Consider the following 16,713-nt stretch of genomic DNA (forward strand, 5'->3'; position numbering starts at 1 on the left):
ATCCATAATCTTATCAATTCATCTCGGAGCCTGACTACTAATATGAATAGGAACACCTATTAAGATGGAGTTGGCAATAACCACAGGCAAGGCGCATGCACAATCCTTCTCCTTTTCAACCTACAATTCTTGAATTTTCCAGCCAAGAGAACGAAATTGTGCTCACTCACTTTGAGATTTAGAAACGTCAAGATAAACGAGAACATACCATTATGAACTGGTGAAACACTTGGCCCTCAATGTTGGATGTTGAGTACCGAGAATTCACCATGCCCTGCAATCCCCGCATCTAGCACAATACATGTTGCACTTATGATGAGGTGACAACATGACACAACTAATCTAACTCAAAGTGTCTAGCAGATGTTGTCTATTTCTTGAGATAGCACTCGACATTTTTCAACCACCGGACAATTTCTCTCTGCTCCTTATTTTCCATGTACGTGTGCAGGAATGCTGCAAGCTCATCATTCACTCCCCTTTGCTCCAAGTAATCTCGCATTGCACTTTGCATCTCTTCATCTAGCTCCCTGCTCATTGGTAAGACCAGCCTAGTTATCAATACATGCAACAGCTAGTGGAAAAAGGCACAGTAACATCTCACAAGGTTTATCATAATGTTCAATGCTGTACTGTAGTAATTCAAAGAACTAAGTCTGAATCTTAACAAAACAAAATGATATCAGTTCCGTAGGATCTTTTTGTGCTAAATAGTTTACCCGTGCAAGATTGCACCCTTGTTATTTTACACTCTTTTGTTTAGCCCAAGGAGCAAGCATTGTAATCCTCCAAAGCATTTGAAGTAATCTAAATGCCTCACTTCATCCAGAAACAAATTTGATCAAATTTCTGTGTTACGAAATTTCTGTTAATGCGGAACTGGAATTGAAAGAATATTCCATCCACATCCCAAGCATTCCATCTATTGCATGATTATATCTCCAGGCAGTCAGTCACCACTAGTCCACTAGTGTATGCATGATAAACAGGTATAGCATGATTTAATCTGGAAGTCAAAGGATAGCCCTGGATAAAATGAGCTTTGCTAAGAAACACTTCCTTTGAACTTCAAACTTCTTTGAAAGATTCACACACATGTAGATGTTCGATCCAGTAAAAAATTTGTGTGCAAACTTGACCATTTCTTGTGGCCTGAGCAATATGAAGTAAACTGGGTGCACATAAAGTTGTTATATCATCCCTTCATCCCTGTGATTATTGGAGCCAGATTTCCTGGTTCGATTAAATCGTTTGTTGTTCCTATACTGAAGTAGCATTGCACGAATAGTATTCTTAACAAATCAAGGAATCTAAGCAATATTGTGGATATGACTACAGTATGCAACATATTTTCATTGAAATTCCAGAACGTTGGCTCACCTGAATGCGGAGCCCATGTATTGCTGTTCCGGCGTCGGCCCACTGCGGCGGACAGGGAAGACCCTCTCCACATCCATCTCCTCGGGCCAGGCTGAGCACTCGAAGCTGAGCGCCAAGTCAGGCCGCGCGGGCTTGGAGACCTCGACGTGGACGCTGATGTGCATCCTGGACGGTCCACCGTCTTCGGCGACCGCGCCCGAGCGGGTTGGCGCCACGGCGCCGTCGACCAAGGTGGCATCCACCTTGACCTCCTCCTGATCCCCGCCCTTGGACGCAGAGAACGCACGACGCAGGCGGACCCACTGCTCTCCGGGGCGGTCATCCACGGTGAACTGCGCGACGGAAGGCGGTAGCGGCGGGGCAGGCTCGGCGCGGCAGGAGGAGATCTCGGAGCGGAGGGAGCGGAGGAGGCGGTCGAGGAAGGCGGAGCGGCGCATGTCGGACATATACTGTCGCGAATGGAGGATACGGGGAGGGAGAGCCATGAGTTGGGGGCGTAGGCTGAGCAGCCGCCGGGCCATGGCGAAGCGGCGCTGCGCGTGGACGACGGTGGCCGCCGGTGATTTTGGGAGGGTTTTGGGGAAAACAGGGGTGGGGTGGGCAAAGTCGCTTCCCTCTTTGTCGCAGGGGGATGGGTCGGAACTCGGAAATCGTTATGATTTTGGGCTTTCTTGTGTCTTTGGGCGGTAGGGCCTAGTAGTACTGGGCCCAACTTTGCAGGACAAGATGGGGGAACAGGCCTTTGGAAACCATGTTTGACGCCTTAAGCACCTGTTATCGTTGCGACGCTTGTGAAGGGAGAGTGGTGGGCCGAGGCCCAGTTAGCATCCGACGGTGACTGGAGATGGTAGAGATGATGTGCCGACGACTGGGAAGAGGCGTGCCCACCTCACCGATGATGGGGATGGCACGACCGACCGCGACGTCGCCGGTGAGTTGAGGAAAGGGCCTCAATGGAGTCGGTGACAATGCAACTCGCGACAACGGTGGTGGAGGTGAGGTCTAGAACTTAGATCATCTCTAGCAGATACTGCAAAACAAAAAATCGTAAAACTCATATGCGGTAAAGCTGCAAACAGTTATGTACATGTACATCTCAACAATATATACCTTCGTCAAGTTTAAAGAAAAACCTAGTATTTTTAGGGGTCTATGTATAAAAGAGAAAGTTTTCTTGGGAAAAGCCTTATTTTTAGTAATGAATTTTGTATTTTTTACACACCCTCGCCCAGGCCCCCCCCCCCCCCCCCCCGGTTCACCTCCTCGCTCGCCCCATCACCTAATCCGCCCCTCGTCGAGGCCATACACCGCCAACCGCCATGTCGCCTAGCTAGCCTCCCGTCGCCCCTCGCCTAGGTCGCCGCGCAGCCCCCAGGCCACCTGCTGCTCGCGCGCCTTGCAGGTTGCGGCTGGTGCTCATCCATCGATTCCTGCCTAGTAGCTCAAAATAGGCCGAAATTTCATAGCAATTTTCCGGAAAATGCTGGGAAGTATAGCGGGCGGCAGCGAAGCACTCTTTCCGTGCGACAGAGGAGGTGCAATGGCCGAAATCAACCTCGTTTTGGCGAGGGCGGGAGGCATGGGAGCTGAATATTCCCTCTCGCCAACCGTTTTTCTCATTGTGGTTCGCAGCAAATGGTTGACCAAAAACTGTGTGTATGGAGCACGCGGGTGTTTATATGCGGGATGCTGCAAAAAGTTTTGCGGTTTTGTCGATTTTGCGGTATATGGTATGGCCGTTATTTTTTCTCAAACCCGCAAAACGTTAGTTATTTTGCGGTATCTGCTAGAGATGCTCTTAGGTGAGAGGGAGAGTGTGGTGCTATCTTGCGAGGCTCCAGTGACTTACGGTTGGTGTGCTAGTGAGGGGGGACTCGCCAGAGGTGGTGAAAGGTGAGATTTACAGCGAGGCCGGGGCGGCAGACTATCGGAGGTGGTGGCTCGGGAAAGGCAGGCGGCGAGGTGGCGCGGTAGCGATGCCGACCGTGGGTGACTGGAGCAGGCGAGCCAACCGGCGACGATGGGCGGCATAGGAAGAACGGGGTCAAGGATGAAGAAGTTGCTCTCTAGGTAGAGGGTCAAGGAGGAAGAAGCTGCTCTCTAGGTAGAAGACGATTCATCAGATGGGAATGGCTCAGCCACATCGCGTAGTTGCGATTTTTGCGTCAAATAGGAGGATCCAGGTCCTTTTCGTGGGCCTCTTGTTGCGGTCAGAAACCCACCGGCGAGCAACGACGGGCAACACAGTAGAGCCGGGAGGCTCCCAGGACTGCGGCTAGCCCTGGTCCCTCGAGCGACGGCCCGCAAAGCCTCGGCACGCACGTCCGATGCTTTGGTGCAAGGGCGTGCCACCTGACCTATACCTGGTCAGGAAGGTGATGGATTTGCTTCGCTTAGTTTGCATGGCATACACGTAAACATTAAATACGAGCCTCGATCGGCTCTCAGGTTGTCCTGTGAATCGGCTCAAGGAGCCGATCCACCCATGATTCGTATGAGGTATACGATCACATGGTGGTCCTGCTTGATCAATATAAAGCTAAAACGACCTACGATGATTCAGGGTTTTCACCACATAATCGGAACATCCTACACGTGATTAAGCCTGGCAGCCACGCACGGTGATAATAAACCGACCCTAAATAAGGCCTAAAAACCAACATGAAGTTGATCCCCGGAACATCTTATCTAGGGCTAGCAAACTACACCCTACGTGCTACTGGGATCCTTCAACCCGTTTGCAAGGCCTAACTATGCGGATATTAAACTAATCCTTGAAGAACAAGGAGCAATCATAACGGATCGGATCTACTAAATAATGATCAAGCGAGGTGCCGCCCTTACACCTAAGATAGGTGTAAGGGCGGCTAGACCTCTAAGGGTTGCATGGACAAAAGCATGTGACACGATGAAACAATGCTAACCCTAACACATCTACGATAACTACGTTGCTCGCCATCAACAAGGCTTCAGCACGAGCAACGCATGAACAACGAATAAACGTGTAATGCCTAGATCGCAAGATGCGATCTAGGCGAGCATGATGCTTACCGGAAGAAACCCTCGAAACAAGGGAGTTGGCGATGCGCCTAGATTGGTTTGTGATGAACGTGATTGTTGTCTTTCTCAATAACCCTAGATACATATTTATAGTCCGTGGACTTTCTAACATGGGAATAATCCCAACCGTGCACGAGCCAAACTCTATCTAACCGACACGTATCCTACTATATTTACAGATACATGGGCAAACTAGCCCAAACTTTGTATACAAGGCCGATTCATGTATTTCTTCCGTGTATATTCTTCAAGCCCATCTTAATCGCGGCCCACCTCTGATCCGGTCAAATTCTGGTGATAACACATGCCCCCCTGGTTTTGGAAATGACAATTCCAAAATCACTCTGTTTTTCTTCGTCGGGTCATGTCGTGGCAGAGCAGAACCGTCGCAATACCCATCATCATGATGCCTTGCCTCCTCAACTTCTCCGCGTGACCTGGCAAAAAAAATTTCTTTGGACACCACTTCCTCGGAAACTGCTGTGGCATTGAATCTCCACTATATCCCCTTTTATTTAACCGCTCCAAACAGTTCGCCACTTCATCCCCTTGCTCTGTTCTGGCCATCGGCACCAAAAAACCCCAATCTCAGAGCAATGTCTTCCTCCTCTTCCTCCTCCACCTCGTCGGATCTCTCCTCCCAGTCCTTCTCCTCCTCCTCCTCCTCCTCTCGCGAACCCACGCCAGAGTGGGATCCGGCGGCGGCTCAGATGGCGGCGCACGACGAGCACGCCCCAGAGGAGTGGGACCAGGAGGACCACGCCTCCTCCGTCTGGTCCGAGGACGATAAGTCCTTGACCAGCGGAGATGAAGACCTCCAGTTCCTCGCTGATGGGGAACTGGAATCGGAGAGCAAGGACGACTCGTTCTCCTGGGACGATTACACCTCCTCCGAGGAAGAGGAGGAGGAAGACGACGACGACGACTCCCTCGAGGGTTACCCGCCGGCGAAGCGCCTCCGCACCTGGTGGGACGACGACGACAGCGACGATGACGAGGAAGACGAAGCTCCCGTAGAGGGCTACGGGAGCAGCGACGAGGAGCCCGCCGGCAGCAGCGCCGACGAGAGCTCCGAGGACGACGACGAGGGCAGCGACGGCCCTTAGATTAGGAACTACTAGCATAGGACTAGTAGTAGTAATCGGCTTTTGTTCTTTCTTCCTTGAGCAATCGGCTCTTCTCTGTAAAAGCACCTTTATTAATGAAGAAAACATCTCTAAGCCGATTCTGTCCTTTTACCAGTTTTGCCGATTGTCAAAGTAAGTCAACACACCAAGAGCCGATGACAGCGCATCGGCCCTTGCCATAAAACGCGAGCAAGGCCAGCTCTGTTGCCTACTCAATCGCGCAGGCTCGCACCCGCAACGGACCCAATGGCGGAATCATCTAATGCCAACGCTATGGTCTCCGGCTTGAAGGTAATCCTTAACTGCTCCTCACTGTCCGAACACAAACATCTGAATTAATGCTTCGTTCCATCATTAATTTCTAGGTATCAGACATTCTACTGCCACATCCTTCTCTTCCAAATCTCTCTGTCTTGGCCCTCATTCTACCGAGAGTCCTGCCCATCTGATTTCATACGAGGCAAATAGAATTCCCTTCGTGAACCAAAACCTAGATCTGACTTCTTGGGCCGACTGCTTACGAGCCCGGCCTAATCCTCCTGAAGATTGGGTTTTCATGGTACAATAGAGTCTTCAAAACCCACCACGCCATTTGGGAAACCGCAGGAATAGCCGATGCTTTGGCCTTACCACTGTCTCCCCTTGAGAAACATGAAAACCTTCTGAAAACCATCGGCTATTTTTTGTCTGTTGCTTTGAATTGCTTCATGTTTGGTCACTGGTTTTGAGACTTGGTGATCAATGTGGAAGACTCACACCCTCAGGAGATCTCTAGGCCCATTGCTGAAACAGCTTGATGCTGACTATGACATCCCTGCAGAGCGGGTACCACTACTCACAATTTACTTTTGAAGTGGTTTGCGCTGATCTCCCTTTATACCCTTGCTCTGTCTTCTTGCAGCAACAGGACGGTCCTGACCCTGCAGATGGTGACGGCTCCCCTTTCAGATTCCTCCCAGCAACTCCGGTGGTCCTCTTCTGCAAAACTCATCACCTTTGCAGAAGGTTGTGATGCAGAGCCAGCCGATGACACCTAAATCGGCTTCCAAAGCCCTACTCCAGCTGAAGAAAGCTCGCACGTAAGCTGAAGAAGAGTGTCTACTAGGTCAGCTGCCCCCCGAGCCTCAGTCAAGGCGAGAACAGCGGTGAGGAAAGCAGCTGCCAGGAAGACTCTGAAGCGCCAAAGCCCTACTCCAGCTGAAGAAAGCTCGCACGTAAGTTTCGCCCATGCTTTTGCTGATTCCATTCATCCTTCTAGGTTTCTGCAGCATACTTGCATTTCTTCTACAGACCTCTACTGAAGAGAACTCTAGTGAGGACACACAGTCTAGTCAAAAGGACTCGAGCTCGGGCAATTCTGAGACAACCACCACGCAGAGCCAGCCAGACTTGCCACTGTCGGCTTCCAAGAAAAGGTTAGCCCCTGAACCCGCCGTTTCCCAAACTCTCATCAAAGCGGGGCAGGGCAGCCTATGTCCAGAGAGCCGCTGCATCAAAAGAGCTCGCAAGGAACGCAAGCCTCTCCATTAAACCAGGAAACATCAATCGTAACTCCATCCTCTCCTCGGCTCATTTTGCATGTTGACCCCTTGTCGTTCTTATCGGCTAACCTCTTCCTCTGCAGACTGATGACACCTCCAGCGGGGAAGTCGAGGAGGTACCCATGCCATCCGCCACGCTGGTCCTAGCAACTTCTACGAGTGTAGTTGAGAAGGTGGCCAACTTGGCCAAACCGACGAGCGAAACACCGGAGGCCGATCATCTCTTATTCCGTTGAAAGCCGATATTGCGGACCATGGCCAACGGCTTAATGAGCAAAAGGCTGCCTTGGACGCCAAAGCCGACACATCCGACGACAGCTCGCTGAGCCGGCGACCTTGCGCAAAGGGTTGGAGGTCCTCGAAGAGAAGGTCCGGCCAACAAAACAGCTCATTGAAGCTAAGAAAGCTCTCATCGTTCACTCCCTCGAGGAAGCAGAAGGCCTCAAAGCTGAGCTGAAGACCGACTTGGCCGAAATCCGCGCCTTGAACACGCATCTGGTAGATCCTGTGTAATTTGTACTAGATTCGATGGCTGTGCATCGGCTTTACTTGTATACTGTTGTCTTCGCATATTTTCTCAAGTCGATGTCTGTGCATCGGCTGTGACTTGTATGTAAATTTTTTTTACTGGCCGATTTTCTATCGGCCCCCAATATTTCACTGCACATGTATCGCACATGTTCATCTGGTTAGGTGCCCCCCGAGCCGAATCTGTCAGGTAACTGCAAATATCGGCTCTGTTGTTAGCCAAGGCACTGTACTTGAACGTCGGCTCCGTCAGGACCAATGTTGACTTCTTCCAGCTCATCAGCCGACGTAAACCTGTTGCCCGTTAGATCGACGTTGAACACAGGCAGAACGTATGGTGAGGATAATTTTGGCCGATTGCTGGAATCGGCCGCCATGTTGATTGAATTGCTCAATGAAGATTTACATCTTGGTCTTGCTTTACTATAACCACGTGACATGCTTGAGACAAGATTATCCCTTTTTATTTTTTGGGGCCGATCACAAGGATCGGCCTTGCCACGTACGTCCATAGATTTTGCTCTTGTTACACGGTCAGGCCGGTGGATAAGACCAGCCTCACCCCATCCTTTGTCACGTCGATGCGCTCGCAGTCGTCCAAAGTGATGCCTGAGAGTGGCTCTTGGCCTGTCGTCTCCCAAACGTTCATGACAGCCGTTGAAATCTCAGCTGAGTCATCTGCGTGGACGACCTCTACTTCATCTCCATCCCACTGTATTAAACATTGGTGCATCGTGGATGGAATGCAACGATTGGCGTGGATCCAATCTCTCCCTAGCGGGACGAGCATAGGTGCTCTTGCTATCGACAATAAAGAAAGTCGTAGGGATGGTTTTCCTTCCTACGGTCGGATCCACGTTCGGAACACCTTGTGCTTCGGATGCTTGGCCGTTGAAATCGCTCGGTGTAACGTTGGTCTTGATCGGATCCGAGCTAGAGCGTCCCAACCGACGTAGCATGGAGTATGGCATAATGTTGATCTGTCGCTCCGGTGTCCACCGGCATCTTGTTGACGGGCTGCCCATTGATATAACCTCGTAAGTACAAGGCCTTCGGTGTCCGTAGCTCCTTTCTCGTGGCTTCTCAAAGATAAGCGGCCGTGGGCTGCAGTCAAGTTGTGCCACAGGTGCTTCGTCTAATCCTGGAGCACAAAACTCCGCCGGGAGGACGAACACCATGTTTGTGCCAGCCGATGTCTCATCATCGGCTTTCCTTTGTCTGGGGCGCCACTCTTTCTTTTGTGGCCGACCTTCTTCGTCCAGAGTTCGCTGAATTTTCGCGGCCAGATCAGGCTGCGCCTTCCTTAACGTGTGCAGGTATAACCTTTCGGCTTCCTCCAAACCACGTAGTCGCTGAACCCTACGCTTTTGGGAACGGCTGAGTCCATCAGGGCACCACCTTGGCCGGTGGTACTTATCTTCTTTTCTTCATCGTCGTCTTCTAACTCCTCGAGATCTTCCGCCCGAGAGGACTCAGCGTGCTTGTTCCGAGGCGGGAGAGGCCCTAGACGTTTGAACACGGACACGTCACCTGCATCCTTCTTCTTCTGTCTACATTCTGGGCAGTTGCCGATTGTAGGCAATCGGCTCATTCCCGAATCCCAGCGAGTGTCGAAGAAGGGACAGTCCCAGTGCCTATCCACGTCGTCTTGCTCTCTGGACTTTTCCTTGGCGTGGCGCTCATATCTCTCCTCGTCGCGATCATGCCGACGATGTCTCCTGGCGTCCCTGCTAGCCAGACGATCTCCTTCGTCATCGTCGTCGTATCGCCGGCGTCGGTCGTATTGACTCACGTATTTGTTGAGGAGGTGATCAGAGAGAGGTCGCTGATATTTCACATTCTTCACTTCTTCCTCTGTGATGTAGCGCTTGCCATCGTGCCGGAGCCGATCGCGCGGAACGGCTTCCTCTTTGTCCTTGTTATGAGAGCAGCTGCCCTCATCTATGTCCTTACCAGGGTGGTGCCCAGGTCCTACCATGTTGATGTTGAACGAGAAACCTGGCTGGCATCTCCCAGGGTAAGTGCACTCCACCATGTTAACGGCGGGGAAGGGGTGTGTGTCGACTTTCGTGGCGTACTGGCTGAAAATTAGACGCCCTTGTTCTATCGCCATTTGGATCTGCTGACGCCACACCCTGCAGTCGTTGGTGGCATGGGTGAACGTGTTATGCCACTTGCGGTATGGCTTTCCGTTCAGCTCCTGCGCCGTGGGGATCTTGTGGCCTTCGGGTACCTTTAGTCGCTTCTCCTTAAGTAAGAGGTCGAAAATTTGCTCGGCTTTGGTCACGTCGAAGTCAAACCCTCTTGGAGGACCTTGTGGCTTAACCCATTTGCAAGACACGGGGCTTGCCCCCGAGTCCATTTAGCCACTTGCTACCTCTTGATCTCCCGCGAGCCTTCATCTTCATCCGCCTCAACCGGGACCACCGCACGCTTGAATTTATCCTGGTACACCTCCGGGTGGCGCTCGTTCATATAATGACATCTTCGCACCATATGCGCCGGTGAAGGGTAGTCTCGCTTGGGAGGCTACATCTTTGATCGGTGATGCGAGACCCACCACCGCCAACTCGATCGCTTCTTTTTCGGTCACACGAGCCGAATAGCATCGGTTCCTAACGGTCCTGAAGCGCTGGATGTATTCTGACACTGTTTCTCCGCGCTTCTATCGTACTTGTGCTAGATCGGCAATGCCAGCCTCGGAAGACTCTGAGTGATACTGCATGTGGAACTTTTCTTCCAACTGCTTCCAAGTCCGGATGGAGTCTGGTGGTATGGATGTGTACCATCCGAAGGCCGATCCTGTGAGGGAGTGAGCGAAGAACCTCACACGTAGTTCATCTGATGCTGAGATCGTGCCCAGCTGTGCCAAATATCGGCTCACATGCTCGATTGAGCTGGAGCCATCCGACCCACTAAACTTGAAGAATTCGGGGAGCCGATATTTGGGTGGTAGTGGGATCAAATCGTACTCGTTGGGGTACGGCTTGGAATAGCCGATTGCCCTCCTTTTCGGCACCATGCCGAACCGGTCTCTCAAGATTGTACGATCCGATCCGCGGTGCTCGGCTGCAGGAGTCGAACTCCGAAGATTCGGCTGGAGTGGCATACTTAGCCGGCCACGCTTGCTTCTCAAGCTGCGAGCCAAGCCGCAGGAGTTGAGCTCTGGAGGTTCGTCGGAGTGGCATACTTAGCTAGCCACATCTGCTTCTCAAGATCTGTTCCCGAAGTCCCTCCTGCTGTTCCAGAAGTCCCTACTGTTGCAGTCTGGTTCGTGAGTGCCCGATTCTTCGCGATGCGGCACGTATGTGCACGTGTACCCGTGAGGGATCTCCTTAGGCGCCTCATACAAGAAGCTGGTAATCACTAGGGTCACCACCGATCTTGTAGACGACGAATGCCGGTGAACTCGGCACTTCCGGTGCTGCCAACGCGAACGGCAGCGGTGGTCGGGACTCGGAGTGGTATCTCACCTTGGTGAGTCCCTAGAGCAGGTCCCGACGGAGAGTGTTGATGCCTCATGATTTCTGGATCACCCGAAGGGCGACACGCTCCAAAGTGTTCACCGGGCTCTCGGAATGGCGGTGCAGCGAATGAGCTACCATGAAATTAATCTCCCGACGCGGGGACCTGGTGCGTTCTTCCGAAGGGGCGGACAGGTCCACTCCATCGAGCGCGCCTTCAGGTGAGAACCCTTTCCACCTAATGCCGTGTGAGCGGGTTCTCTGGAAAGAGCCGATGAGGTCGGCTTCGAGGATAGCTCTGAACTCGTCATACTTCTTTTTGAGCTCCTCAGTCAGATCTTCGTACGTGACTGGAGTACCTTCCGCCATCTCGGATGTAGATGGCGCTGCAGTTGACGTCGAAGACTGTCCCACCGGGCGTGCCAGAATGTGTTGCGGTCAGAAACCCACCGGCGAGCAACGACGGGCAACACAGTAGAGCCGGGAGGCTCCCGGGACTGCGGCTGGCCTGGTCCCTCGAGCGACGGCCCGCAAAGCCTCGGCACGCACGTCCGATGCTTGGTGCAGGGCGTGCCACCGACCTATACCTGGTCAGGAAGGTGATGGATTTGCTTCGCTTAGTTTCATGCATGGCATACACGTAAACATTAAATACGAGCCTCGATCGGCTCTCAGGTTGTCCTGTGAATCGGCTCAAGGAGCCGATCCACCCATGATTCTTATGAGGTATACGATCACATGGTGGTCCTGCTTGATCAATATAAAGCTAAAAGGACCTACGATGATTCAGGGTTTTCACCACATAATCGGAACATCCTACACGTGATTGAGCCTGGCAGCCACGCACTGTGATAATAAACCGACCCTAAATAAGGCCTAAAAACCAACATGAAGTTGATCCCCGGAACATCTTATCTAGGGCTAGCAAACTACACCCTACGTGCTACTCGGATCCTTCAACCCGTTTGCAAGGCCTAACTATGCGAGATATTAAACTAATCCTTGAAGAACAAGGAGCAATCATAACGGATCGGATCTACTAAATAATGATCAAGCGAGGTGCCGCCCTTACACCTAAGATAGGTGTAAGGGCGGCTAGACGTCTAAGGGTTGCATGGACAAAAGCATGTGACACGATGAAACAATGCTAACCCTAACACATCTACGATAACTACGTTGCTCGCCATCAACAAGGCTTCGACACGAGCAACGCATGAACAACGAATAAACGTGTACGCCTAGATCGCAAGATGCGATCTAGGCAGCATGATGCTTACCGGAAGAAACCCTCGAAACAAGGGAGTTGGCGATGCGCCTAGATTGGTTTGTGATGAACGTGATTGTTGTCTTTCTCAATAACCCTAGATACATATTTATAGTCCGTGGACTTTCTAACGTGGGAATAATCCCAACCGTGCACGAGCCAAACTCTATCTATGTTATCACCAGATTTTGGCCAAATCAGGAGATGGGCCGTAAGTGAGATGGGCTTAAAGGGTATACGCGTGGAGGATCTCTGAAGCGGCCTGACACGAAGAAGTTGGGCTAAGTTGCCCGTGTATCTGTAATATAATAGGATACATGTCGTTTAGAAGTTAGAGTTTAACCCGTGCACGGTTAGGTGCACGCCTGAATTAGAAAGTCCCCCGGACTATAAATATGTATCTAGGGTTTATGAAATAAACAACAATCATGTTCACCACAAACCAATCTCGGCGCATCGCCAACTCCCCCGTCTCGAGGGTTCCTTCCGGGTAAGCACCATGCTGCCTAGATCGCATCTTGCGATCTAGGCAGCACATGTTTATTCGTCGTTCATGCGTTGCTCGTACTTGAAGCCTTTTGATGGCGAGCAACGTAGTTGTCATAGATGTTTTAGGGTTAGCATTGTTCTTCGTATCATATGCTATCGTCGTGCAACCCTTAGGCATCTAGCCGCCCTTACGCCTATCACGAGTGTAAGGGCGGCACCCGCTTGATCATTGTTTAGTAGATCCGATCCGTTATGGTTGCTCCTTGTTCTTCAAGGATTAGTTTAATATCTGCATGGTTAGGCCTTACAAAGGGTTGGAGGATCCGACGGCGTGTAGGGTGTAGTTTGCTAGCCCTAGACAGGATGTTCCGGGGATCAACCTCGTGTTGGTTTTTAGGCCCTGTCTAGGATCGGCTTACGATCACCGTACGCGGTCGTGAGGCCCAATCCCGAGTAGGACATTCCGATTATGCGGTGAAAACCCCAAATCGTAGTAGGTCGCTTTAGCTTTATCGTGATCAAGCAGGACCACCATCTGATCGTACACCTCGTACGTATCATGGGTGGATCGGCTCTTTGAGCCGATTCACGAGACAACTCGAGAGCCGATCGAGGCTCGTATTTAACGTTTACGTGTATGCCATGCGGGAAACTAAGCGAGGCATCATCCAACACCTTCCCGACCGGTATAGGTCAGGTGGCACGCCCTTGCATCAGCATCGGACGTGTGTGCGAAGGCTTTGCGGGCCGTCGCTCGGAGGGACCGGGGCCAGCCGCGATCTCGGGAGATTCCCGGCTCTACGGTGTTGCCCGTCGCTGCCCGCCGGTGGGTTTCTGACCGCAACACATTCTGGCACGCCCGGTGGGACTATCTTCGACATCCACCGCATCGCCATCTACATCCGAGATGGCGGAAGGCACTCCGGTCAAGTACGAGGATCTGACTGAGGAGCTCAAGAAGAAGCATGACGAGATCAAAGCAGTCCTCGAAGCCGACCTCATCGGCTCTTTTCACAGAACCCGCTCACATGGCATCAGGTGGAAGGGGTTCTCACCTGAAGGCGCGCTTGATGGAGTGGACCTGTCCTCCCGTCGGAAGAACGCACCGAGTCGGCTGCGTCGGGAGATCAACTTCATGGTGGCTCATTCGCTGCACCGCCATTCCGAGGCTCTGGTGAACACTTTGGAGCGTGTCGCTTGCACGTGATCCAGGAAATCATGAGCCATCAGTATTCTCCGTCAGGACCAGCTCTAGGGACTCACCATGGAGAAAGGCCGCTCCAGTCCCGTCCACCGCTGCCGTTCGCGTTGGCAGCACCAGAAGTGCCGAATTCATCGGCATACGTCGTCTACAAGATTGGTGGTGACCCTAGTGACTACCAATTCTTACATGAGGCGCCCAAGGAGATCCCCACGGATACACGTGCGCATACGTGCCGGACTGCGATAACTAGGCACTCTCGAACCGAGCTGCAACAGCGGGGACTTCGGAACAGCGGGAGGAACGTCGGGAACGGATCTTGAGAAGCGGACGTGGCTAGCTAAGTACGCCACTCCGACAAACCTCCGGAGCTCAGCTCCTGCGGTTGGCTCGAGTTGGAAAAGCAAGCATGGCTGGCTAAGTATGCCACCCCGGCGAACCTTCGAGTTCGACGCTCGCAGCCATCACCGCGGATCAGATTTGTACAATTCGAAAGACCGAGTTCGGCATGATGCCGAAAAGGAGGGCAATCGGCTATTCCAAGCCGTACCCCAACGAGTACGAATTGATCCCGCTACCACCCAAATATCGGCTCCCTGATTTCACAAAGTTTAATGGATCAGATGGTTCCAGCTCCATCGAGCATGTGAGCCGATATTTGGCACAGCTGGGCACGATCTCAGCATCAGACGAGCTGCGTGTGAGGTTCTTCGCACAGTCCCTCACATGATCGGCTTTCGGGTGGTACACATCGCTGCAACCAAACTCAATCCGGACTTGGAAGCAGTTGGAAGAACAGTTCCACGAGCAGTATCACTCAGAGGCTTCCGAGGCTGGTATTGCCGATCTAGCACAAGTACGACAGAAGCGCGGGGAAACAGTGGCAGAATACGTCCAGCGCTTCAAGACCGTGAGGAACCGATGCTATTCGGTTCATGTAAGTGAAAAAGAAGCAGTCGAGTTGGCGGTGGTGGGTCTCTCATCATCGATCAAGGACGTGACCTCCCAAGCAGACTACCCTTCACTGGCGCACATGGTGCAGAAGCTGTCAGCATATGAACAGCGCTGATACGTCTCCGACGTATCGATAATTTCTTATGTTCTATGCCATATTATTGATGATACCTACATGTTTTATGCACACTTTATGTCATATTCGTGCATTTTCTGGAACTAACCTATTAACAAGATGCCGAAGTGCCGGTTGTTGTTTTCTGCTGTTTTTGGTTTAGAAATCCTAGTAACAAAATATTCTCGGAATTGGACGAAACGAAGACCCAGGGGCCTATTTCGCCACGAACCTTCCAGAAGACCGAAGAGCATACGAAGTGGGGCCACGAGGTGGCGACACCACAAAGCGGCGCGGCCGAGGAGGGGCCCGCGCCGCCCTATGGTGTGGGCCCCTCGTCAGGCCCCCGACTCTGCCCTTCCGCCTACTTAAAGCCTCCGTCGCGAAACCCCTGATGCGAAAAACCACGATACGAAAAACCTTCCAGAGCCGCCGCCATCGCGAAGCCAAGATCTGGGGGACAGGAGTCTCTGTTCCGGCACCCTGCCGGAGCGGGGAAGTGCCCCCAAAGGCTTCTCCATCGACACCGCTGCCATCTCCACCGCCATCTTCATCACCGCTGCTTGCTCCCATGAGGAGGGAGTAGTTCTCCATCGAGGCTCGGGGCTGTACCGGTAGCTATGTGGTTCATCTCTCTCCTATGTGCTTCAATACAATAATCTCATGAGCTGCCTTACATGATTGAGATTCATATGATGATGCTTGTAATCTAGATGTCATTATGCTAGTCAAGTGAGTTTTACTTATGTGATTTCCGGAGACTCCTTGTCCCACGTGTGTAAAGGTGACGAGTGTGTGCACCGTGTGGGTCTCTTAGGCTATATTTCACAGAATACTTATTCACTTGTTGAATGGCATAGTGAGGTGCTTATTTATATCTCTTTATGATTGCAATGTGTTTGTATCACAATTTATCTATGTGCTACTCTAGCAATGTTATTAAAGTAGTTTTATTCCTCCTGCACGTGTGCAAAGGTGACAGATGTGTGCACCGTGTTAGTACTTGGTTTATGCTATGATCATGATCTCTTGTAGATTGCGAAGTTAACTATTGCTATGATAATATTGATGTGATCTATTCCTCCTACATATGCATGAAGGTGACAGAGTGTGCATGCTATGTTAGTACTTGGTTTAGTCTTTTGATCTATCTTACACTAAAGGTTACTAAAATATGAGCATTATTGTGGAGCTTGTTAACTCCGGCATTGAGGGTTCGTGTAATCCTACGCAATGTGTTCATCATCCAACAAGAGTGTAGAGTATGCATTTATCTATTCTGTTATGTGATCAATGTTGAGAGTGTCCACTAGTGAAAGTCTAATCCCTAGGCCTTGTTCCTAAATACGCTATCGCTGCTTGTTTACTTGTTTCTTTGCGTTACTACTTGCTGCGTTACTACTGTCTGCGTTACTACTCGCTTGTTTATCGTCTGGGCAAAGCACTTTTACGAGTGCCGTTGCTACTACTTATTCATACCACCTGTATTTCACTATCTCTTCGCCGAACTAGTGCACCTATTAGGTGTGTTGGGGACACAAGAGACTTCTTGCTTTGTGGTTGCGGGGTTGCATGAGAGGGATATCTTTG

At 51.4% G+C, this 16,713-nt stretch overlaps 1 protein-coding gene across 1 annotated transcript; it reads right to left on the reverse strand.

Annotated features, from left to right (window-relative positions):
* LOC124682495 (uncharacterized protein At2g39795, mitochondrial-like) lies at positions 1-1,901 on the reverse strand. The gene is made up of 2 exons (XM_047217167.1): positions 1,381-1,901; positions 1-530 (listed from the first exon to the last, which is right to left on the reverse strand). The coding sequence occupies exons 1-2, from the start codon at positions 1,899-1,901 to the stop codon at positions 371-373; spliced, it is 681 nt and encodes a 226-aa protein (XP_047073123.1). The 3' UTR covers positions 1-370.
* Between the last annotated feature and the right edge of the window lie 14,812 nt (positions 1,902-16,713).

The sequence above is a fragment of the Lolium rigidum genome, chromosome 1, assembly GCF_022539505.1.
Source record: "Lolium rigidum isolate FL_2022 chromosome 1, APGP_CSIRO_Lrig_0.1, whole genome shotgun sequence".
Classification (NCBI taxonomy): domain Eukaryota; kingdom Viridiplantae; phylum Streptophyta; class Magnoliopsida; order Poales; family Poaceae; genus Lolium; species Lolium rigidum.